The following is a 25,934-nucleotide window of genomic DNA, read 5'->3' on the forward strand; positions in this document are numbered from 1 at the left end:
AAGCATGCATCTGAACCTGGATACTAAAATGCCATGCATTAAATCCATGTGCATGAGCACTAAAGTGCCTCTAAATCTATGTGGACGAATACCAAGGCATGCATGCACATGAAACGCGCACATCTAAATCTACTGAAGTGCCATCCATTGAAATGCACATGCATTTCCGACCTCCAGTTTTAATTTCTCCGCCTTTTGGCAATCTGGGTCCATTAAGCACCCGTATTCTTTCATTGGCGTATTTCGGTGTTTTTTTGTTTAGTTTTTGAGCAGGGATTTTTTAAAGATGTCTCGTATTTCAGCAAACCTTCCCTCATAAGGGAAGTGCTCTACTGACTGGCAGCAGAGTTAAACCGTGCATTTGGCTACCACAAGATGCAGCGATGGCCACCAACTTGGATGTCTTTAAAAGGAGATTGGATAAATCCTGGGAGGAGAAGGCCAAAGTGCAAAATGCAGCAGCCAGATTGATACCTGGTGCAGGGAGGTTTGAGCATATAAGACCGATTCTGGCCCGCTTGCATTGGCTGCCTATACGTTTCTGAGCCCAACTCAAGGTGCTGGTTTTAACCTATAAAGCACTTCATGGCTTGGGACTGCAATACCTGATGGAACGCCTCTCCCGACATGAACCTACCCGTACACTGCGCTCAACATCTAAGGTCCTCCTCCGAGTGCCTACTCCGGGGGAAGCTCGGAGGATGGCAACAAGGGAGAGGGCCTTTTCGGAGGTGGCCCCCCGACTGTGGAATGATCTCCCCGATGAGGCTCACCTGGCACCAACACTGTTATCTTTCAGGCGCCAGGTCAAGACTTTTCTCTTCTCCCAGGCATTTTAACAGCATTTAACAACGCTAAGTTTGTTTTCTAACGGACCCCAGAACTGTTGTTTTTAAATGGATGTTATTGTTTTTATACTGTTGTTTTTGTTTCTGACGATTTTTAAATTTTGTATACTTTTTAAATGTTGACTGTTTTTAACTTTTCTAAACCGCCCAGAGAGCTTCGGCTATGGGGCAGTATATAAATGTAATAAAAAATAAATAAATAAATAAATAAATCTGTCCTGATGGCGACATGCTACTTCCAGGGTCAGAGACAGCATACTGGGGGACACTGTTAGCATTTTAAATTGGGAAATCCACTGAGGATAGGAAAAGCAGACAAAACCCATTAATCCACTCTTTAGGAAACTGGACGATGGAAGAGAAAGGAGGACAAGGTTTATTATTTACGTGACCATCATTTATCTCGGCTAGCATATTCATCTCCCGGAAGGGACATTCTGTTCTTTGTAAAATACTCGGTCAAATCCATCACTGTCCGTCTCAGACTGAGCCATCACTGGAAAGGTCCTAAATGTCCCACCCAAAGCAGATTCGAAAACCTTATGATCAACAATGGCCCCAAATGTGCGGGGAACGAACTCCCCATGGCTCAGACTCACCTGAGCGTTTTGCGGATCATGTCCTCATCGGTAATCCCATAGTACGTGAGGGTTTCATTCCAAGTAGGATTTAGCGTGTTCCGCAAGGTTTTCGTCCTCAATTTATTCGCCTGTGGCATGGGGGAAAAATAAGACGAGATAATATACTATATATGGACAATTCTATCAATTTCAGCTTCTCTCAATTACTTATTGTCCCATTCTAAAATTTGGTTCATCCTGCACTTTATCCCATACCCATTTCTGTCCAAATATCTGCATTTTTGAATGTAATTTCACCTAATCTACACATTTTTTGCAAGTGGTTTTCCTAATACAATGCCTTTCTTCACTAATATTTTCCACAAATATACGCACTTTTCTGTAAAAATGCCCAACTTTCCAAGCATTTTTTAGACTGGAGAATTCCAGGACAAAATTCGGAAATGCGCAAATTTGAGAGGACAGCCAAATTTCAGCCCGCGTATCTGTTCGGAACGGCGGAATTAGGAAAGTTCGCATGAAATGTGAACTAAACATTCCCCCCTCCATCTTTAGAGAGTACAGCTCATGCCAGAAAATTGGTGGGTTCGTGAAAAGAAATGGACAACACGCAAGGTTTGAGGTAGGCGTCCTCCAGTGAAAATGCTTCCATTGCATGATGTGGCGAGAGCGGTTTCCACTGAAACAGAATTCCCCCTCCTCGATGGAGGAAGCCTGCTACAACCAGACTGATTCTGTCAATAATTGGAAGCATTCAGAGACGTGGAGTGTTACCACGCGGGTCGGCTGCAGAACAATCTAATTATCCCGCCGACGCGCAGTAAACAAACAGCAAGTCTTCGAACTTTGCTGAGGGCAAAAAAGGGCAGCAGCGGCATCAGATGTGCAGAGAGAGAGGGAGAAAGGAAGGTAAATACAATGTCAAGGCGTTCAACGCCCCCTGTTTTTTAAAGGCTGCCAGCTTTTCTGTCTTCCCTCTTGGCGCAGAATCAGGAGGTAGGAGGTTTCGAATGGAGGTCCTGGCCAGGCCTACAAGGGGGTAGCTCTATCTCATAAAATGCACATGGCTAAACACAGCCACAAACCACTGCTTGGTTCGCTCAGATTTCTGGTTCGCGCAGAGCGAATCGCTATCGCGAACGGGACTCAGCCGTGGGACATGCGTCGAGAGGATGTTTGGAGGATTCTGGGAAATAGCGCTCGTTTGCCCATCACCCCGAAAGACGCCGTGACGATAATTGATTGTTCCTTCGCTGCAATGCTTCTCAATATTTTATTCCATGTTGCTTTGATGCCACGTTATATGTGCATTTGAGTGTGAACCGCTTAGATATTTCATTAGATTAAGTAGTTTAGAACTATGATTGATTGATTGATATGTAAATAAAACTGGGATACCTCCAGTCAATGCCTCCTCTGGAGCCGATGTAGGTTCCTGAGAATGTCTTCAAAAAGCAGCCTCACATTGCAAACTGGATTTCACCAAGGCACGAACTACTAGGCTTTCTGGGCAGACCTAGCTCAGAAATCCATCCCTTTTAGTCTCCTCTCCTTACCGGAAGTGGACATGTGAGGCAGAGAGGTGGGGGGAATTATGGGAGAGGACACAGAGGTCGCGGCTTCACTTTGGGGCAGGGGACGTGGGACGTACGGGCAGTGGGTCTTCACAGGCTGCCTCAAAGTATCTGCCGCTGATCAAATAGCAGACCAAAAGCCTTAAGGGAAGGGTTAGGAACTGGCGACCTGCAGAGGTAATCCGGTCCCATCAAATCCAGCACAGCTCCTGTTCTCCAGGAACCCCCCTTCAGCGCCGGCCCTACCATTAGGACAGGGGGCACAGACCTGGCCCATGTGAGCATCCAATCCAATCCTCTGGGATTCTCCACTTGGCCATGCCCCCTTCCCCTGACCCAAACCTCTCTCCACACTGACACACCCACTTTTCTCCAACCGCCAATCATCCGGTGATTCCCTGGCTTTGGTGAGTTCTTCCACTCATTCTAAGAGGTTGAAACACATCTCCTAAGGCTTCATGACGGGCAGAGAGCTTTATGATGCAACAGGCTGGTGTTTGGGGGGTACTTCGGCCCACCACTGAATGGAATTCGGTCCTCGGGCCGGAAGGTGTCCAACACTTCTGCATTAGGCCTCAAGCAGCTCACCTGCGTTGCCCTCAAAGGGCAGCAAATTGGTAGCTATTTCGTTTACTATTTATTTTCATCATTGCATTTATATCCTGCCCTTTCCTCCTCTTGCAAGGAATCCATGGCGGCTTACACGGTCCTCCTCCGCCTCCTTTTTGTTGCCACAACAACCCTGTGAGGTAGGCTAAGCTGAGAGTCTGGGACCAGCTCCAAAATGGATCAAAGAAGATTTGGGATTCTTTAACCGCCCGTTGAAAATGTCCCTGTTTTCAGACACATCCACACATGGACTGCCAGGTTAAAAGAAGCATCCCGCTCAGGTCAAGGGAAGACACGAAAGAAAACCAAAGGTGTACCGAAAAAGAGACAGCCAAGGATGAGCCAATTTTCAAACCGTTAAAATATCTTTAGATCTCAGCATCATACTTTATCGCTGCATAAAGCCAAATGGCTGCTCGAGTCTATTGGGACAACTTTGGGGACACACACACATAAATATCTGCTTTTACGACCAAGATGCCTTCAAGGATTGCTTTCAGGAGGCTCATATTTCCTGGGTTCTGCCTTCCTTTTTCTTTCGTCCCAGCCTCTCTGTCCGCGGATGTTATGAAAACCTCTGCTCCCGTGTGACAAGGTTTACAGACAGATGGTTTGCCGTTTGCCTTGGTACAAATGTAGATTGCATCCCCCTGCAGTGGGAAGGGGTTTGTGACATTAATGCAGCTCAAGTGTGTGTGTGGTTAATATTTAGAATATAAGAACATCAGAAGAGCCCTACTGGATTAGACCAAGGGTCCATCTAGGCCATCTCTCCGTTCACACAGTGGCCAACCAGCTGGCCATAGGCCAGGCATTCAACAGCACCCTCCCACCCATGTTCCCCAGCAACTGTACTGAAGTACTGCCTCTGATACAGGAGATAGCATCTAGCCATCAGGGCTAGTAGCCCTTGATGGCCGTCACTTCCGGGAATTTGCATAATCCCCTTTTAAAGCCAAAGTGGTGGCAATCGCCACATCTTGTGGTAGTGAGTTCCATAGTTTAATTCTGTGCTGTGCAAAGAAGTGTTTCATTTTATCAGTCCTGAACCTCCCATCCATCAGCTTCATGGGATGATCCCCCAAGAGAGAGAGAGAGAGAGAGAGAGAGAGAGAGGTGTGTCTCCCTATCCACATTCTCCACATATTCTATGCTCTATCACTCTAATTCCCAAACTCATCTCTCCTAATCAGCACCATTGTTAAATGGTTGCATGTAAGGCTGCAAAGTTTCATCAGTTAGATCGACTAATTGGTTAGATCAACAAATCAGTCGGAGTAACGGTGAGGTCAACGAATCGGATAGTTCTAAGAATCAGTTAGTTCCACAAATCGGTTAGATGATTCAATTGAAAACACTCTGCTCAACATAAAAGCTGCCCCCTCCCAATTAATCAGACAGCAGATTTTTGGATTAAACACAAAGAATTCTCTGAAATAACCCATATCAGTCACCACCGACATCAATATTCGCAGAAGTCAATAACCACCAGTATCCGTGCTTTGCCATGCCTCCCTTGCACCAGAGAGACCGCATCTTCCGAGACAACCTCAGGCACAAGAAAATAGTCTGTCCTTCCTGGGGCCACAATCTGTCCCTCCAGACTTCCCCACATGGCCATGCCCCCTCCCTGGCCCCTCCCACTTTTCCCTGACTGCCAATCATAGTGTGGTTTCCCACGTTTTGGGCAGTTCCCCCCCTTTCTAAAAAGTTGAAATAGCTCTCCACTTACTGGCTACAATATGCTGGTGGATTTTGTTTTTTTTGGGGGGGGGCTTCCTCTTTTGCTTCTAGTCAAGCTGTCGTAAATCACCGGGATAAGCAAGCTGGAAACATCAATAATAAATAGTCCGTGGTTGAAAGCCAAAAGTATCCGTCAGAAGCCGGGCCAAACAATACCGGGTTCAGGAATGCGCCAAAGAGGAGTCAGAGTCCGGTCCAAGGTCAAATGAGGTTCAGGCAAGGCCAAGGAGCTGTTATGCAAATGGCAAAGCACCAAGAATAACAATTGCCTCCAGCACCGCTCAGTGCTTCTGGCGCTCTTTTTATAGGCATGTTGGTGATTAATGATGCAGAGTCCTGAGCTTGCAAGTTTCTGCGATGGGCCACCGCCCAAACACTCTCCGGCTCAGCTGTTCCTCTTTTCTGCTTAATCCCTCAAAGGGAAGCACAACATTAGCCTGCTTTGTCTTCAATTCCCCTGGAATAAGACCCCCGAAAGCTTCTGCTGCTTTAAGGATCCAAAATGGCGGAAGATGGGTTGAAACTAACCAGCCACCTTCACTTCTAGATTTGGGAGTCCCATACCTCCCTGTCTAACACCACCAAATGCATTTACTTAACACAAATGAATAGCCCATCCGTAACTGCTGTCAATACCCTTTTCAGCGAGGAAGAAGCCTCCCTTGGCTGACACGTAGAACCCAAGGCGGCCATCGATTTTGAGACAGGTTGATTTTCTCTCCCACCTCATCCATCTCCTTCCCTGCTTAGGCCACGAATCCCGACAGATCGATGGCAAGCGAATTTCTTTAATTCTGATCTTTCCGCTCCCAGACCGACCAGCCTCTGTCAAGGAAGGAGACAGATGCTGCTAAAGCCAAGTCCCATCGGTTTCAGGGAAAGCTCTTCCATTCATTTGAAACAGCCCGACAAGAGTTCCAATTTCTGCTGTAATTGGATGTAAAATGAGAGGGTTGGTCCCCCCCCCTCTGCTCGGACCACTTCTCAAGGTAACAAACGCTGATGAAATCGATCCGTGCGAACTCAGCCGTCCAATGTTTGGGGGCAGCTGGCTACATTTATCATCTTGACATGGCGGGGAAAATGGGCGAGCTTAGCATGACAAGATAATAAAGCAATTAAAAACAACAGCCGCCACCATTCCATGGATGAATCAGTTCCTTCCCATCTGAAAATTGTTCACCACTTGTTGCTTGTAGGACATTCCCCCAGCAGAGACGAGGTCTTGCACCAGATTCCATCTGGGTAGGATGCGAAATTGTGGATTGCCTGCAGCAGGGACTTTTTGGTGGTGGCAACCCAGCTCTTCCACAGCCCACAAAGCCAACTGTTTGTACATTTCAGGTGAGGGCAAAATGGCAAGGTGGATTTGGAGGTTCTTTCGGGACCTGGAGGTTCCTGTGGCTGGAATCGGGTGAGATCTCCTCATGGGAGGAAGAACACACCCTAGGCCCCTGCACAAACTAGAATCAGGGGGAGATAGGGCACCTGGAGCGGACTCTGGAGGGTGAAGGCCTTCGCTTGCTTGTTGCATTGCCGAACAAGGCTGACATCAAGAGTCAGAAGATGGATTTGGAAGTCCTCCCAGGACTTGTAGACCTCTCGAGGTCAGACACCAAGGCAATATTCTACTGAGGGAACGTCAGGCACTCCAACTGTACATCCCCAAACTCTGGACCCGTTACCCTCTGGGGTTTCAAGAACAGCGGCAGCAACAAGCCCCACTTGAAACTCAGCTAGTAGGAGAACGCCCAGGACAGCCCCAATTCAGGACCATGGCCAGCACCGCTGGAATCAGCCAGGGACTTTGGGTGTTGCGTCAGCACCACGGAGAGAGCTGCTGCAGCTAATGTCAAGGGTCGGCATAGTGGGACGTTATGTCCCTCCCCCACACTAGAGGCCTTCAAGAGGCAGCTGGACAACCATCTGTCAGGGATGCTTTAGGGTGGATTCCTGCATTGAGCAGGGGATTGGACTCGATGGCCTTGTAGGCCCCTTCCAACTCTGCTTTTCTATGATTACTATGATTTCTATGATGCAGGCCGTGAGGCGGAGAGTCCCAATGCAGAAGGACAGGGGACAGGTTCTGGTGTCTCCTTGCTGGCACTGGAGACAGCGGGGTCTCAGGCCTGGGCCATGACAGCCAGAACAAAGCCCTCCATTTTCTCTGGAAACAGAACCATGACTGTACGTACATTCAAAAAATAGAGGCCTTCTAGGATTCTAGGACTGGTGGAGGCAGCCAGTATTACTCACTACACTGAGTTCAATGGGGTTTAATCCCAGTTAAGTGAGTACACTGGGTTCAACGGCATTTACTCCCAGGTCAGCTTGTGTAGGACGGCAGCCTGAATTCCTCCAATTGCATCCTAGAGGCTGCTGATGCAACATTCTGCCAGAGCTCCTCCGAAATTGGAATCATAGAATCATAGAATAGTAGAGTTGGAAGGGGCCTCTAAGGCCATCGAGTCCAACCCCCCGCTCAATGCAGGAATCCACCCCTAAGCATCCCTGACAGAGGGCTGTCCAGCTGCCTCTTGAAGGCCTCTAGTGTGGGAGAGCCCACAACCGCCCTAGGTAAATAGCAATCTTCTCTTGAGCTCCTCTCAAGTTCAGCACTAAAAATGGCTGGACAGTTCCCCTGTCCAACTCCCATCAGGACACAGTCCAGAATAGGCATATATCCAGATTTGGGAAAAGGCCGAGGACATTTTACAAGCTGGCAGAGGCTGAACACATCTCAAAGGAGAGCAAATTGCCTGGAGTTTCATGTTCCAGCTAATTAAGAGGTTGCAGCTTGGGAAAAACATCTGCCCAATTTCAAACATCTACCCAATTCTATACATTCTAAGCGATTTAATTATTTTTTAATCCTGGTTTATAGATTGTGTGCTGCACAGTACTTCTCAGGGCCTGGATTCGCATCAAGAAAAGAAAAGAAAGGTGTCACCGGGGGAGATCTCTGTTTCTGGGGGATATATTAAAGTTTAAAAAGCAACAACTCTATTCCCTGGGTTTTTTTTTCCTGTCTCCTTTTTTATTTTTATGAGCATTTTATCAGTAGCACACTAGGACTAGCACATTTTGTGTTTTGTATTTTTTTAAAAAATTGTTCTCTACAGCACCATGAAAATTGATGGCGCTATATAAATAAATATTTTTTAAAAAAATTAGGACTGGGTAGCCCTGGGTTCAAACCCCCCACTTAGCCTGAAAGCTCACTGGTTGACATTGAGTTAGTCACCATCTTTCAGACTAACCTACCTCGCAGGGTTGTTATTTGATTAAAAGTAGGGTGCATGAATTCCACTCAGAACTCCTGAAGGAAGGGTTAAGTAGTAATTCTTATGATGAAGATGATGATATAATAATAATAATAATAATAATAATAATAATAATAATAATAATAATTTTTGTACTGATCACATAATGGTTTATCGATCTGTTTTTAAAAGAGTTCATCGCCCCAAGGACTACTGTAAAAAAACTGGGATACCCCCCAAAAAACAACACCCAAAAGACATGAGTACAACAGCACCCTCCCAACCATGTTCCCCAGCAACTGGGTACAGAGACATACTGCCTCAGATACTGGAAGTAGCACATAGCCATCAGGACTAGAAGCCATTGATAGCCTTCTCCTTCAGGAATTTGCCCAATGCCCTTTCGAGCCATCCGAACTTTCGAGCCATTGCTACAGCTTGTGGAAGTGAGTTCCACAGTTTCACTCTGCGCTGTGTGAAGGAGTCCTTCCTTTTTTTTATCTCTCCCGAATCTCCCACCCATCAGCTTCATGGGATATGACCCCGTTGGGTTCTAGTATTATGTGAGAGGGAGAAAAATGTCTCCCCTCTCTGCATTCTCCAAACTGTGCATGATTTCTATACTGCTCAAGAGCTGAAGCTTTTGCGTGAGCATTGAGGAGGAAATACTTTCATGCACAGAGGGAAAAAACCCGCATGTATGAGGATGGGACATGATTGTATGAATCCACCCTTTCTTACGGTCACACGGAGCCTTCCTTTTCTCTCCTGCTCCCCTCCGGAAGGGTTATTTATAGTTTTTCATTTCTACTAGTGCCTCTTTCATTGACCTTGGACTGCGTTTCCCTACCATAATTCCACAATCATTTTTCAATTAGCAGGCGAGGCACAGGGACCAAGCAGCTTGGAAATGTGACCTGTGAAATCCACAATATTTCAAAATATCAAGATCTCTCTCTACACACGTCCCCTTTTCCTGCCTATTTAATCAATAATCATTGGTTGGTTGATTAAAAAGATTTTTAGGCCCCTATTCAGCAAAGAAACCATTCCGTTTACAATCAGAATGATAAAGCATGCAATGCACACATCTCCTGATGCGGAGCTGTTTATCAGTTCTATATTATTATTATTATTATTATTATTATTATTATTTCTCTTTTCTAACTCGTGGAGGTTTTTCTAGAAGGATATGATGGGCGTTGCCAAGTCATGCTGTCTTTTACTGATTCAGGAATTTCCTGACAATTGAGCATGTTTTAAGTATGTCTGCTTTCTGGATGTATTTTGGTAGGCTCAGTTTCTGAAGGTTTTCTGTATGGTTTTTTGATGTGATACCGGTGATTGACGTGGCCTTTTCCTGTTGCCATAGTTCTTTAACTTCCATAGCCAGTGGTGTATATTTTATCTCTCTTTTCCTCTGCCTTTTCTACAACATTTTTGTCATTCGGTATTGCTGTGTCGATGAGGTATGTGTGCTTTTCTTTTTTGTGTCTATATCTGTTATGTCTGGTCAGTGGCAGGGAAGCAGTGAACTAGGGATGGCTGAACTGGAAGAGAAAAGGACACAGGAAGAAACAGGGTTGGGAATACGTGCAGACAGGAATGTAGGATGCTTGGTTTTCTAACCCCATTGTATAAGGTTGAAATGGCTCTCCTAAGGCTACATTCCTGGCAGTCAGAGATTTAAGTTTAAATGTGTGGGTATGTCTGGAATTTTGACCATGCTCCTTTTGACTTCCCCCCTTTAACCCCGCCCACCAGTGGGGATACGGCCTTCAAGAGCTGCTCTAAAGTGGAATTTGGCCCTTGAGCTGAAATAGGTCCGACACCCCGATCGAGCTCTTTCTCCTCATGTTCCTCCGAAATCTCCCTTCCCGTAACCTTCGACCCGTTAGATGTGCTCAAGCTGTCTGTTGTCTTGTATATGACACCTGGTCATTGCTTTAGCGCAGATATTGCTCCCGCAAGGACTTTGCCGCATCCTGCCTGCCTAGATCAGCATAGGACACCCAGATTAGCAGGAGCAGGGAAAGACAACAGCTGGCCACGGCAGCGATCCATTAAGAAGGAGAAAGGATTTAACACCGGCAGAGAGAACGATGCGTTTAATGACACTGTAGCGACGTAGAGAGAAAAAATGACTTACCTTACTGGCACCGGGGAGTAAGTGCAATTTGACATATGGGTCGGCTAACCCATTATGATCCATAGGTTTCAAGCCCTTAAAAAAGACAAAGAGAGAGAAAGAATATCAGATTATCAAGGGGAAATTCCAGCAATCACCCCCCCCTCCAACCCCCCCCCCCCACCAGCCTCTTTGTTATTCAGCACCAGTGGCGTCTCTGCCTGATTTATTCCAGGCGAAGCCAATTTTTCCGTTCCTGTTTACACAGCGCACCCGTGTCTGTCTAATGATTGTGCTGCTTTTCCCCGAAAGCTGGCAATGTTGGCGTACCGAGGGGAATAAATGAAATGTATGAACCTCGCAGGGTGGTGTGCCCAAGAAAGGCAGAAGCAGGAAAGCGGCGATGACTCCAAAACACTCTTTGGAGTTGGGGGGCAGCGACGGCATTTAGGATTGAGAGAGGAAGACGAGTTCAAAGAAGGGGGAGCAGGATATTGTAGAGTTGGGGCAACTCAAATGATTAAGGGGCTGCAGCATATCCCCTATGATGGAAGGTTGCAACAGCTGGGATTGTTTAGCTTGGGGAAAAGGAGGCTCAGGGGAGACGGGATAGACGTGTACAGAAACATGCCTGGTGCGGAGAATGTGGAGAGGGAGACATTTTTCTTCCTCTCTCAAAATACCAGAACCTGGGATCATCCCATGAAGCTGATGGGTGGGAGACGCAAGACAAATAAAAGGAAGGACTTCTTCACACAGCGCATGGTTAAATTGTGGAACTCGCTCCCACAAGATGTGGTGATGGCCACCTGTTTGGATGGCTTTAAAAAGGGGTTGGATAAATTCCAGGAGGGGAAGGCGATCAGTGGCTAGTAGTCCTGATGGCTATGCGCTACCTCTAGGATCAGGGGCAGAAAGCCTGCATACCCCAGTTGCCGGGGAACATGGGAGGGAGGGTGCTGTTCTATCCATGTCCTGCTCGTGGGCTTCACATAGGTAGCTGGTTGGCCAACGTGTGTTGGACTAGATCAGCCTTCCTCAACCTGGGGCGCTCCAGATGTGTTGGACTGCATCTCCCAGAATGCCCCAGCCAGCTGGCTGGGGCATTCTGGGAGTTGTAGTCCAACACATCTGGAGCGCCCCAGGTTGAGGAAGGCTGGACTAGATGGACCCTTGGGCCATAGCTAGACCTAAGGTTTATCCCTGGATCATCCAGGGGTCAAACCTGTTCATATAGGTGACACACAGGGGATCCAGTGCTCAGGCAGGGACGAACCCTGGATGATCCCAGGATAAACCTTCGGTCTAGCTGTGGCTTTGGTCTAACCCAGGACGGCTTTATACCTGATATGTTCCTGCACATGAGTCAAGATGGGGTGGAATTCAGACAGGAAGGAGAAAGGCAGTCAAGCCAGCAAACTTCTCACCTCGAAACTGAACCCTGCCCTGACACGCTTACAATTTACAATTGGACAGAGGGAAGTTAAGAGAAAAGGAAGGACAGACAAGGGGATAAATACACATCCAGTTGAGCTATGCAAATGCAGTTACCCACATTTGGGTTAGGAACGGGTCGGGTCAGTTTCATGAGGAAGGATTTAGGAGGGTGGGAAGGTGACGCCATGTTTTGGAACAGAGGCATAAGAAGCAGCAACGGTGATGGGGGGTGAAGTTATTTAACAGAAGCAGAGAAGGCTGAGGGTAGGAGAGCTGCAAGAGAAAAGGACACAGGAAGAAACAGGGTGGGGAAATACGAGCGGATAGGAACATAGGATGCCGTCTCATTCCGAATTGTAGAATTTGAAGGATGCCCAGAGATCATCTAGTCAACCCCTCTCCAAATATCCAGCTAATCTGACTTCCCCCAACTTGGTGTTGTCGGCTTCCAGCTTCCACCACCCTAACCATTGGTCATGCAGTCAGGGGCTGATGGGTGTGGGAGTCCAAAACACGGGGAAAGGATGGTTACCCTGCCAGTCTTCGTGGTTTCAAACACGGAGCTTTATCTAGCCCTTACCTCTTCAAATACTTATTTATTTATTAAAAATATTTATATCCCGCCCTATATCACTAAGATCTCAGGGCGGCGTACAAATAAAAACGTACAGTATAAAACAATAAATATACACAGTTAAAAACAAATTAAACCATAACCCAAGTTAAAACAACATATAATTTAAAAGCAATAGATGCAGTTAAAACAATGTGCCAGTGAGTTTAAATACTTGAAAGGTTGTCACACAGAGGAGGGCCGGGATCTCTTCTCGATCCTCCCAGAGTGCAGGACATGGAATAATGGGCTCAAGTGACAGGAAGCCAGATTCGGGCTGGACATCAGGAAAAACTTCCTGACTGTTAGAGCAGTACGACAATGGAACCAGTGACCTAGGGTGGTTGTGGGCTCTCCCACACTAGAGGCCTTCAAGAGACAGCTGAACAAGCATCTGTCAGGGATGCTTTAGGGAGGATTCCTGCATTGAGCAGGGGGTTGGACTCGATGGCCTTAGAGGCCCCTTCCAACTCTACTATTCTATGATTCTATGATTTTACCGGGCATCGAACTGGGCATCGAACTGTAATTTGGAAGCAGAGGTTCTACTACTGAGCTGTGGCTGGACAACCGGACACAAAAGGGGGCACATGGATGAGCGAAGAGGGACATTGCTGGCATGTCAAATAAGCCCAGTAGCCAACCTGGGTGCCCACAGCTGCGAACAGAGCAGCCACGATCCATCAGCCGTCGATAATTCTGCAGCGCAGAGTGCAAGGAACCAATAACCACCTCGCTAATTAACGACCCGCTGGCTGTTTTTCTGGCAGCTAATTCTAGGTTTGTTCCAACTCGCAATTAATTCCAGGCTTAAGTAATGGGGAGATTTGTCAAGGTATCAAAATCCCAGGGCTTGGGCATTTGGCAGCAGCGCCTATATGCAAACATGCGGACGTGGTTGCAATGCCCCCGCCGGATGGCTACAGAGGAAAACGGGGCTGATTTCGCTGCCACAGCTGAAAAAATAGAAATGTTTTTGCGGCATATACCAAAAAGACTGGATTTCCAGGATTTCCAGACAGCCCCTGGCCTAAGGCTTACAATCTAGAACTGGGCAGACCTGAGTTCAAATCCCCACTCAGTTACGAAGCTCGCTGGGTAACCTGTGGCAGGTTACTCCCTCTCTCTCTCCACGTAACCTACCTCACAGGGCTGTCGGAATGATAGAATGGGGGCAGGAGGAAACCATGCCGGCTGTCTCGAGCTTCTTGGAGAAAAGAATGAAAGTGACATGCCGCCTGGTGGGCTGCCCACGCTAAGCCTCCCAACAAGTTGTGTTGTAGTTTTCCTCCATTTTAAAAACGTGTTTATTTCCCCCACTGGGAAATTTATGGTTATTGCAATCTCTCAGTGTGCTGTGATGATTTGCAGTGCTCACTGCCTTGAAAGCCAGTGTGGTGTAGCGGCTAGAGTGCTGGACTGGGACGCAGGAGATCCGGGTTCTAATCCCCACTCAACCATGAAGCTCACTGGGCGACTTTGTGCCTAACTCTCAGCCTAACCTGCCTCACAGGGTTGTTGTGAGGCTAAAATGGAGAGGAGCCTCCTTGGGTTCTTTGCAAGAGGGGAAAAAAAAGTGAGATAGAAATGTAATAAGAAATAAATAAAATCGGCAGCCATCTTGTTTTGCTTGACAGTTATTGATGAATTTCCCCCTCCCTTCCCCAAAGATGGAAGCGGACATTTCCCAAACTGGAAAATAGCAGTGTTATGATTCCTCCCGTCTTTTTCCTCGTTTCTATACGTCTCATGCTATAATTATTAAGCAGGTGCCTCTCAATTGCCCTGTCAGCCAGCCAAAGATGACATCAAGGAACCGAACTGTTTCCTGCACCCCACCTCTCCCCCGTCGCTCCATTTTCCCCTTCTCTTTGTGCATTTGTTCATAAGGACCCTTAATGGTTTCCTCAGAAGGTAATTCAATTGCAGCAGAATCAATAGGCAAATTACAATGCAGGCTCTATTTCACGGTTGTTGTTTTTTTGGGGGGGGGGAGAAACAGAGATGGCTTTTAGGCGGGCTGCAGTGACGTGCCATTAGCGAACGACTCCAGTTGCAAAGCAAAAGCTGAACGCACACCCACACCCCCACACAGGTTGGTGACATAGGGAAGGAGGCCCTGTTAGTCCTACGCAGAGTAGAACCACTGAAATTAATGAGACAAGTTAGTCCCCACTAATTTTATTTATTTATTTATTACATTTATATCCCGGCTTTTTTCCTCCGAGGAACCCAAGGCGGCGTACATAATCCTCCTCCTCTCCATGTTACCCTCACAACAACAACCCTGTGAGGTGGGTTGGGCTGAGAGTCTTTGACTGGCCCAAAGCCACCCAGTGGGTTTCCATGGCCGAGTGGGGACTAGAACCCGGATGTCCCGACTCCCAGTCCAACACTTTAGCCACTACACCACACTGGCTCTTCTATTCTATTCATTTCAACGGGTCTACTCTACACAGGACTAACACGGGATGCTACCCATCACCCTCCCTTTATGCAGAGCTGCGTTTGATCTGGGGACCTGATCCTGCCAAGTCCCGGTCATCAATCAGATTCTTTCGACGACCAAGGTGAAACAAGCCACTTGTGAAAAATGACCACAGTTTATTGATAGAAAATGGATGCAGAATAAATACATGCAAAGGAAGTTCACACCTCCTTCCCGCTAATCAAACTCTGGTAACTGGATAACTACCAGAGGGCCCACAACAGGCAGAAACCATGCCTTCAGGAACACAAGTTTCTCCAGGCTGGTAGCAGGCTTATTTAGGGTGACCCTATGGAAAGGAGGACAGGGCTCTTGTATCTTTAACAGTTGCATAGAAAAGGGAATTTCAGCAGGTGTCATTCGTATATATGGAGAACCTGGTGAAATTCCCTCTTCATCACAACAGTTAAAGCTGCAGGAGCTATACTAGAGGGACCAGATTTAAAAGAGGGCAGGGCTCCTGCAGCTTTAACTGTTGTAATGAAGAGGGAATTTCACCAGGTTCCCCATATATACAAATGACACCTACTGAAATTCTCTTTTCAACACAACTGTTAAAGATACAGGAGCCCGGTCCTCCTTTCCATAGGGTCACCCTAGCTTATTATTTCCCCTTAGAGCGAGACCCAAGTGCAAAGCCTGTGGACTGGATCTTACAAGTTTTTTTTTTTAACTAAATGTCTCCCTCCCTCTCATGATCGGACAGACAGGCAGGCACACACAAGCACACTCTTAGGAGAGGGAGGGTTTCTCCTGCACAAGCTGTTTTTGAAACCTCCCAGCCTGGGGAGCTAATTGCCTTTCTAATGCCTGGTTAGGAGTGAAAACCTCCCAGCCTATGGGTGAGATTAGACACGTCTCCCTGTGACAAACAAGTGAGATTACATATGAAGCTATACTTGCTTGGTAACAATTAAAAATATCTGAGAGGCTCACTCTAGAAGCCACTTTCCCCCTTAAAGACGTACTTTTGTTAGCTAGAGCCTGCTAACTAATTACTCGCTCGCCAACGAAATACTTGCGTTTTGGAACTTGTCTGCTCACTTACCCAACTCACTGCAAGAGCCCCAAATCCATATGGACATCAGAACTTGCCTCAATCGGCCTAAAGATCCATCCGTAATTCAATAACCATACACTTCCTGCATGTAGAAAACTAGCAGATGAGCTCGCAGGCTAGTCTAGAATGCTTGCCCCTGGTGTGCTAATGGTCTACATGCAGGGACTTAAAAAAAAATTACACAAGAGGGATCATATAGAGACATGGCTGCCCTCCTGACCTCTAAACTGGTATAGCCTCAGCAAAGCTGTCCCACACGCTTCACCGGAACAGGTAGACTGGTTGATGTTTTGGGAATAGCAAGGGATGAGATGAACAAATGAGGTTGATCATATTGCGGTTCCATTTCACCGTGAGTGCCAATTTCTCACACAAGGTGCGCAGGCAGCTGAGAAAACGTGAAAACCATCTGCTCAGCCTCTTCCCAGCTGGAAGAAAGCCCACCCAAAAGAGGTCACCTTGCCTAGGGGTTGTATTTAATAATCTACCATCCACCCAGCACCAGGAGTTCCCTGCCTTTGATGCACAGCCTCGGCTTCAGATTCGCCCCACGGACTGTAGGCAATTCGTTAGCTGGGGACGCACCTGGCTACAGCAGCTGAAACCCTTTCTCCATTTTTGTTTTCCCGGAATTGATAGAGCCTGCAGGCATCTTCATTAAAAACTGAGCCAGGTGGGTGGCTTTCTGGTGGACCTAGTGAGACGTTAAGAAATCTGGCTGGCACAGAGTTTTGCTCACGGAATCAAATGGGAGCTGCAAAAGGAGTGCAATAGTTCCTACTCCGTAGCACAGTTTTGGCTCCTTCCTCTCCCTCCACACCACCTGTAATGACACCCCGAATCTGCCACCTGATGGAGTCCAAAGGCGGCTCCAATCATTCCTTACGTAGCCAAATGACGCCCTCCACAAGAGGGGGGGGGGGAGAGTTAAGCAGGCTTTTGAGAACTAGTTTGCAGAGTACCAAAAACTTATTTAGGTATGGGGAACTCTAAGTGAGAAAAGGGGGATTCCCAGAACAGCTCAACGAAGAATGGTCAGTGGTCACAGAAAGCTGACAGTGGGGTGGAAAATTGTGTGTATGTGTGTATGTGTATGCAATGGAGTATTGTGTAGCAGGGCATGGCTGGCTGAAACAATGGAAAGGACCACTCCATACTGCAACAATTTATTGCAGGTTCCATTTGTCCTCTATAGTGCCAGAGCTTCAGCATGAAGGTGGAGAGAATGGGTGTGTGTATGGAGGGGAGGGACGAGATGGAGCCTTAAATTCAAGGCTCCTGCATTAAAATATTTCAAAGTATTTTTTTATGGATTGAACTGCAGCGAGGAGAGGGCTGAATCGTGGCAGGATTGTGAAGAGTGAAATCCTGGCCTGTGCAGAGGTGATACGGGCAGAATCCCATTATAAAAGGGGGCGGGGGGGTAACCGCCAAGATATTCTCCACTTGCTTTATCTGAACTGGGCTCATGACGGTTTTAAAGCAGATCAAAGGCACAGCTGGCCGGTTTGCCTCTGCTCCGTCTTTGATCCTTTGGCATCGGTGTGGGTCTGGTGGCAGAAATTTCCCCGTAGCTATGAGCTTGCCGGAATGGAGTCTGGCTTCTTTAGAAGGGGGGAGGCGTCATGGCAGGGCCACCTCCGATGGACGGCAAGTGGGATGTACAGATTCTGTTCCACCCCTCCTGCCTGTGTTGAGCGGAGGCATCTTTCGCTCTGTCTTCCGCTCCGTCTTCCGCTCCGTCTTCTGCTCATTGATGGATTCGGATTCCCACCCACCCCCTTCAGAAAAGCCTGCAAAAAAAAAAAAGGCCGCGATTTACAGAACTTCTGCCGGTGCGTAATATTTTGTGTCTTTTTCTTAGCTAAGGGAGCAGAGCCCCCAGGCACAAGAAGATGAGAGGCTGAAGAAAGATCAGAGACCTTGTTTGGTTGTTGTTGTTCTTGTCATCATCATCATCATCATCATCCTGCAGGACCACAGAATCCATGCGACTCAAAAAAAAAAAAAAAGCCCGTCTGCTATGAAATCTGCAGGTTGGATTCATAGAAGTCCAAAGTCACTTGAACCCAATGTGGATTTCACCTTCCGCTCACGGATGTTATCTGTTTCAATCTCCAGTTTAAAAAGAATCAAGTAGTAGAATGTTGCAAGAAAGAGTTCCTTCTCTCCTCTGTACTGGAAACTTGATGGACCGTAACCCCATGCACCATTCCTGAAGTTATCATTTTATAGCCGTTTTAAAAGATGTAATTGGCAAATGTCTGCCTAATTTATTAAGATTACGTTATTTGGGGGAAGATACTTGGCTCAGCAATACTACAAACGAGAAGGATCTTGGAATTGTAGATCACAAGCTGAATATGAGCCAACAGTGCGATATGGCTGCAAGAAAGGCAAATGCTATTTTGGGCTGCATTCATAGAAGTATAGCTTCCAAATCGCGTGAGGTACTGGTTCCTCTCTATTCGGCCCTGGTTAGGCCTCATATTGCGTCCAGTTCTGGGCACCACACTTCAAGAAGGATGCAGACAAGCTGGAGCGTGTTCAGAGGAGGACAATGAGGATGATCAGGGGTCTGGAAACAAAGCCCTATGAAGAGAGACTGAAAGAACTGGGCATGTTTAGCCTGGAGAAGAGAAGATGGAGGGGAGACGTGATAGCACTCTTCAAATACTTAAAAGGTTGTCACACAGAGGAGGGCCAGGATCTCTTCTCGATCCTCCCAGAGTCCAGGACACAGAATAACGGGCTCAAGTTAAAGGAAGCCAGATTCCGGCTGGACATCAGGAAAAAATTCCTGACTGTTAGAGCAGTACGACAATGGAACCAGTTCCCTAGGGAGGTTGTGGGCTGTCCCACACTAGAGGCCTTCAAGAGGCAGCTGGACAACCCTCTGTCAGGGATGCTTTAAGGTGGGTTCCTGCATTGAGCAGGGGGTTGGACTCGATGGCCTTGTAGGCCCCTTCCAACTCTGCTATTCTATGATTCTATGATTCTATACCGCCCCATAGCTGAAGCTCTGGGCCATTTATTTATTTATTTATTTTATTTTATTTACAATATTCATATACAGCTCCCCATTGAAAATTTTCAGAGTGGTGTACAAGATAAAATGAAAATAAAAACAGAATAAAACACTTAAAACAGATTTTAAAAGAAGCAAATACAGTGACTCCTGGCTGGACATTAAGGAAAGGCTTCCTGGAATGAAGATGTTTTCAGGAGGCACAGAAAGGAGTACAAAGTTGGCGCCTGCCTGACCTCCAAGGGCAGGGAGTTCCACAGGAGGGGGGCCACCCCTCTTCCCCTGGTGGACTTCAATCGGAGGATGGATCTATGTGGAACCACCAGAAGCAGACCCTCAGATGTCCTCAGTGACCGGGCAGGTTGGTAGGGGAGAAGGCGCTCTCTCAGGTATCCTGGTCCCAAGTTGTATATTTGGGGGGATACATGGATACATGGAGCACAAGTGTCTAGACCTCACATCTGCAAAGATCTGCTCAGTGTCTCTGAGTAAAAGAGATTGAGGATCCCCTACACACATAATATAATTCTTAAATGGGCAAACTGTTTGTCCTACAAGGCCTGAAGAGGTAGGAGGAAGCAGCATTTGCTTGGAGTCAGGTTGACGTAGGCCTGGACAAAGCAAAATTAAACCAGTGTAAAAGAAATACCATCAGTCCTCATTGCCCTTCTTCTAGGAAACTGTAGTCTGAGTAAGTGCTGAAGCCTGCACAAGTTCACTCCTCCCAGGACTGGGGTGCAGGAGCGTACACACTAGCAGCATCCATGTACATGATGATTTACAAACAATGGGAAAATTGGTCTCTGCCCCTAGGAGCTTACAATCCAGAAAAAAAAAAAGATACAAGGAGATGATAGAAGAGAGATACATGAAGACAGGAGCAAAACGGAGGAGAAATACGCCATTATTTCGGTGATACCGACTTAGAGACTTACAACTAGGCGCAAGGTCTAGTCAGAGTTCGCGGAGGGATTTCTAAAAAGCAAAGGCAGCCTACCGGAGGTGTTTCTGGAAAGCACCTCCAGGCATTGCAAGTAACAAGGGAGAAAGGGCGGAGAAGAATAAAATGTTCTCGGCTGCTGCTAAAATATTGAAAGCTTTCAAAATGTCAGCCGCCCAAGCCAACGACGACGCCCCAAGGAAACTGTGTTATACAGAGCGATCTGTCACGTCATTGCATGAATTTATTAATCGACTCACCCTTGCAGGAAGGATTCAAGTCTGGCCAATTTCCTTAAAGAAAGAATTTGTTTAAAAAACCCAAATAGAAAAGCCACAATACCTCGCTATTATAAAGTTGGGTCAGGGCACAGAAGAATCAAACTTCAGCATCAGCTATGTGTGTGTTTTTTCTTTTGAAAGCCGTTGCTGAATTTCCGTCCCTTTGTCTCACTCCAGGGCAGAGCTACAGAAGGGGGCAAATCTGGCCCCGCCCCTTGATTGGCTCCTCCCCTTTCAGACCGCCAAATAGCATGGTGGGTTCCTGGCGTTTGCACACATGCACACACCCGTTCTTGAAACTTGGGATTCCTTTTCTAAAGCTTAGCTATTGGCAACTATCTCAAATTTGCTGGTAGTCAGGGGTTTTTGACCCCGGCCCCTTCTCTGCATATGGCTCCGCCTCCTGCTGGAACGGAGTTCCATGCCCCTGCTCTAGGGTGACCCGGAAACTGATCCTGAACCTGTGTGGTTCTAAAAAGGCCCATCTCCAGACACTTCAATAATAATCAAATGGGATCTCTGTCTGTCTGTCCGGCCAGCCATCCCATCATAGCACCAAGACCATGAAATCTAGACACTTAGTATACAGACTCGGCAGATCCTAGGGGTGCGCGCCTTGGAGTTCTTTGTTTTTATGAAAACATTAATTTATTTAAATGTGTTCCTGTGGTCGAAGCCTGCAGTAACACCTCCAGCCACTAGGAGGCAGGTTTCCCCAATTGGCACATGGCTTTGCAGGCCATACATTTTGAAGCCAGGGAGATTAGAAGGCCGAGAGGCGGACTTATATGCCTGTTCCTCCCTCCTGCCTTGGGGATGCCCCCCCCCCCAGGGAATGGAGTAGCCTCTCCTTCATGGTATAGGCATACACCAGAGGCCATGCCTAGGGGTGCCAGTGGGTGTGGCTTCGCTCAGACAGGGCGGGCACACTGTGTGCAACTCCGGCAGCTACGTAACTTTGCTTTGCTTCGCTGTATCGAACTAAAGGTAACTCCAACCTGTCCAAAGCTGGATCCATTTGCTAGTATATCCGATAAGAATGTTATGGTTTCGGGGTTGGTTTGAATGACCAACCTTACAGCCTTACAACCCAGTGCCTGCGATTGCGAAGAGATCCATTCCAACTCTGTCATCTCTGACTCTAACATTTCGGTGGGCAGAGCTGAATGTGAGCGCCTTGAGCCAATACCTCTTAAAGGACAGTTGATAACTGATCACATTCTGAAGATGTGATTCAAGGGGAACTCAGAGAACGAGTCGCTCTGCTTGCATCCTGTGGGGTGACAGCAATCCAGATTCGGTGAGGGTGTCAGCCAATGACCGAGGAGATCCGAGTTCAAATTCTCATTCCATTGCAGGGCTCGCTGGGTGGCCTCGGACCGGTCCTTATCCCTCAGCCTAACCTACCTCGAGTGGTTGTTGTGAAGACAAAATGAGGTGGGAGAGCGAGACCCAAACTCGCTGCCTCGTTCTGCTTCGTGGGGTTATCAGCATAATAAATAGTCTACAGGGCAATCAAACAGGATGAGGAAGCTGTGACAACAGTGGGCAGGAAGAGGAGCAGTTTGTGGCGATCTCAGCAAAAAGGCGAGTCCAATTCTGCCCCTGCCCCCAAATTCAGGGGGCAACTAGCGCCATGAAGACCCAGCCTTCCCCTAAGCTGAGATGAGAGGGGGGAGCTATTTTCTACATTTATTTAAAATCTATTCATTTTCTGCATGAAGCTGTTGATCCACTGTATCTACTTCTTCATTTTTTTCCCTCCCTCTTCCCTCCCCACCGCTTTCCCCTTGCGTGTCGTGTCTTTTTAGATTGTAAGTTTGCAGGGCAGGGACTGGCTCATTTCGCTGATCATACGGAAGCTGAACGGGAAGCCTTTCGTGATAAAAATAAATAAGTGAGATATTTTAAAGAAGGGAAGAAATGCTAAAGAAAAGCCACGCGCAGACTACGAAGCGTGGGCAAAAAAGCAGCAGCAGCAGCTTCCGTTCGCTTTGCAGCGGGTTTAACTGCCCGAGTTTCAAGCTCTGGTCTAGAATGAGCCGACAGGATCTAGCTAAGCAGGACAAGTAGCGCTGACACGGATCTTACCTTTCTGTAGTAAGGTTTTGGCAGCTGTTTTTCCCCCCCGGACGACAGAATGAAATGAATGTGGCAGAATGGAGAAGGAAGGGGGAGAAGGAGGGAGAAGAAAAACCGGGGAGGGGGAGAAAACACACAAAGAGAGAATATATGAGTGAAAGATGGAATGGAAACAAACAAACATCCTAAGAAACTTGCGATGAACAAGCAAAGAGGTCAAATATCAGAGTTTGATTCTTGACAAGCGGATTTCCCAAAGTACAGGAGAAATACGCTCCGGACATGACTTAGACCCTTTTTACATGGGGCTTTTATTGTGCACTCACGCTCCCGTAGTTTGTGGGACTTTTACACGACGTCTTCATCCTCCAGGCCCCCCTTCCCTTGCTTTTCAACCATGATTGCGGGTTTTTCCCCGAACGAGGAAAGTCTGGTATTTTACGCAATGGCGTTACAGAAGCCCTGTGTGTTTGCACAATACCGCTATACTACAGCACCACCTAGTGGTCGTGTAATGGGACATATAGAAAGGCAGAGAAAGAAAAAAGGCTGGGGAAAAACATGTGAAATGGAGACGATCTTAATCCCCTGAAGCATCTGGATACAGAAGCCTCGGTAAAGGGGTGGGTTAAAAGCCTCATAAAGAAAAGTCCTAAAGTAACCATAATAGTCAGCAATGACTAGAGTGCTTTGCACGAGAGGTTCCTTTCCTTTCCTTCCTTTTCCTAATACAAATTTAACAAATGGTCTCCAAACCTCATCAAAGTCATTTCGCTTCAGCAGTCCTCTCTTAACTTTAATACTACTCGTGAGTCTGTCATTAATAGCTGTATCCCAGACTTCTTTATACCATTCTTCTATTTGATAATCTCTTTTTGAAAAGTTGTTCTTGTGTTAAGATGAAAAGGCTACTGGTGTCACTGAAATATGTAACTATAATTTAATGACGTAGGATGGGTTTTTTTTTTAGGGCGGGGGAGACAAACTTTAGTTGCAGAATGTGAAATCCTAAAGTCATCACCACCCCGTAGCAAAGTAACTTTGCTCTTCTTCAAACGCCACCTTATCACCAGCTGCAAATATTATAGAATCGTCTAATGCCCAAGTCCACGGTGGCCTATCAAACATAACACAGGGTAAAAAGATTTCTTCGCATCTGTCATGGAAAACAATCCCTAAACTATAAAGCCCGCTTGTATCACTGTTGGTCAGCAGCGGAGCCGCTAGCACAGTAAGAAAACAGTGACCCCAAAAACACGATTCGCTTTTTCTTTCGGCCGATTGAATCAATATTTGGTGCTGCGAGCTCATGAAAACTTGCAATGCGTATCCTTTCATTCGTAAAAACCAAAAGTGGCACGGAAATCCAACGGAACGAAGGCACGAATAAAAATATATAATGAATGCAGAGCTGAAACGTTGATTCCTCGAATGTTGGCTTCAAGTTTGCGGTGGGAGGGGTGATTTTCAGGCTGTCTGACCAATGGCCACCTAAACAGAGCCTCCTAAGTCAGAGGCAGTCTACCTGTGGATTCCAGTCGCTAGGGACCGGAAACAGAAGAAGGCTGTTTTATTTCTTCACGTTCCCCCGAGTCTGTGGCTGAGCTGGAGTTGAACGCGGAGTATCCGAGGCAAGGCAGAGAGGGAGAAAAGTGCAAAAGGAGGGAGGTGTTTTAGGCAACCTTACAAGCTATTATTTCCAGCCTCCCTTTGAAGCGTTTAGCCTTTCGGCAGAGGTAAACACAGAGTGGGCCACACATTAACATCAAAAGAAAAGGTGCCAGAGGATCAAAAGGGAAATGAATTATACATCTTTTGATGGGGTGAAGATAAGAGGAATTGGTTATTTCCCCCCACCCCCAAGGCCAGCGAAAAGAAGACGGAGAAGAGATGAGCTGTAACCGAGATCATGTTTTACAGGAAATCATATCTGAAGACGGCGGAGGATGTGACAGAAGATGACACCGCCGTCTCTGGGAAGGCCGACAATTTCTAAATTGTTATTTAGATGGAGCTCTAAACCGGCTGGGTTCTTAAACACTGCGCCGCTACGATCCGCCGGTGTGTGGCCAGAAATTAAAGAACGAAAAGGCCAAAGACTGAAGCTGCCAATTTGGGGAGGAGGTTGCTTGCTGTTTCTCTGGATAAGTAGCTGCTAGGACCTGTCCGGATTGCACGGAGAGAAGCTCTACATGGTTCAAGCTCTACACAGCTGGAGAACTCGGTACCTCGGTTTCCTCCCTTAAGATCATCCCGAGAAGTTCTTCTTCTACGGCCCCTCATTTTGGGGCTTAGCGGGTGTACACCAAGATGGTGCTCTTTCGGTGGTGGCCCCCGCAGCTCTGGAACATTTTCCCAAAGGAAGCTCGCCTGCTATCTTTCTGGTGTCAGGTGAAGATTTTCCCACGCTCTCAGGCAGATCAACCCCCCCAGAAGAGAGGAGCGCTCTCTCTCTCTCTCTCTCTCTCGCTCTCTCTCTCTCTCTCTTTCTCTCCCTCTCTCTCTCTCTCCCTCTGTCTCACACACACACACACACACACACACACACACACACACACACACACGTTCCAATGCCTTTCCCTCTATTTCCAGCGCCAGGTGTGAGTGCTGCTGCTTTTTATGTAGCCAAAATGACACTACCCACATGCGTATGAGAGAGAAAGGCATCCACAAATTCGAGTGAACTTCAAGGCTTGCAGTAAAGATGGTTTAAAGAAAAAACTGTCAGGGGCAGGAAACTCCCAATACAGCCCAGGGAGCAAAATGTAATGGAGTATTCCAGAAGAGGGCATGGCTGGCTGCCCAGAATGGCAAAGAGTGCTGCAACAATTTGTTGCAGTTCTCACTCTTACGGGCATTGGGGGCGGGGGGGGGGAATAAATCTACACAACTCAGTTCCATTGTCTGTCTGCTCCGGCTCAACCATTCTTGCTTATTATACATCTTTCTGCCCCAATTTCAATATTCCCCCAAATCACAGACAATCCTAAAAGCTGGTTGCTCTTCCCAGCAGGAGAAGCTATGCTGCAACGCTCACACATAAGCGTCTCTGTCAATTGTGCATATAATTCTCTACCCTTCCGCAAAAATGAGCATTTAGACAAACACAAAAAGCCAATTGCTGCCAATGACGCAGGCGCCAAGAAAAGCCGTTCGCGGAATGCGACGGACGGCATCTCGCGGAACCACGGAGGAGCTGACAAACCGCTCACGGGCATCAAGGAATGGAGCATTGCGTGGGCTGACTGTGGGTCGCTCT

General features: G+C 47.2%; 1 protein-coding gene across 1 annotated transcript in view; it reads right to left on the reverse strand.

Annotated features, from left to right (window-relative positions):
- Window positions 1–25,934, reverse strand: part of DOC2B (double C2 domain beta) — a 93,065-nt gene that overhangs the window by 41,191 nt on the left and 25,940 nt on the right. The window contains exons 3-4 of the mRNA XM_063146487.1: window positions 10,768–10,842; window positions 1,448–1,557 (exon numbers count right to left, since the gene is read on the reverse strand). Coding sequence (XP_063002557.1) covers window positions 1,448–1,557; window positions 10,768–10,842 — 185 coding nt within the window. The remainder of the gene's footprint in view (window positions 1–1,447; window positions 1,558–10,767; window positions 10,843–25,934) is intronic.

The sequence above is a fragment of the Elgaria multicarinata genome, chromosome 22, assembly GCF_023053635.1.
Source record: "Elgaria multicarinata webbii isolate HBS135686 ecotype San Diego chromosome 22, rElgMul1.1.pri, whole genome shotgun sequence".
NCBI lineage: Eukaryota > Metazoa > Chordata > Lepidosauria > Squamata > Anguidae > Elgaria > Elgaria multicarinata.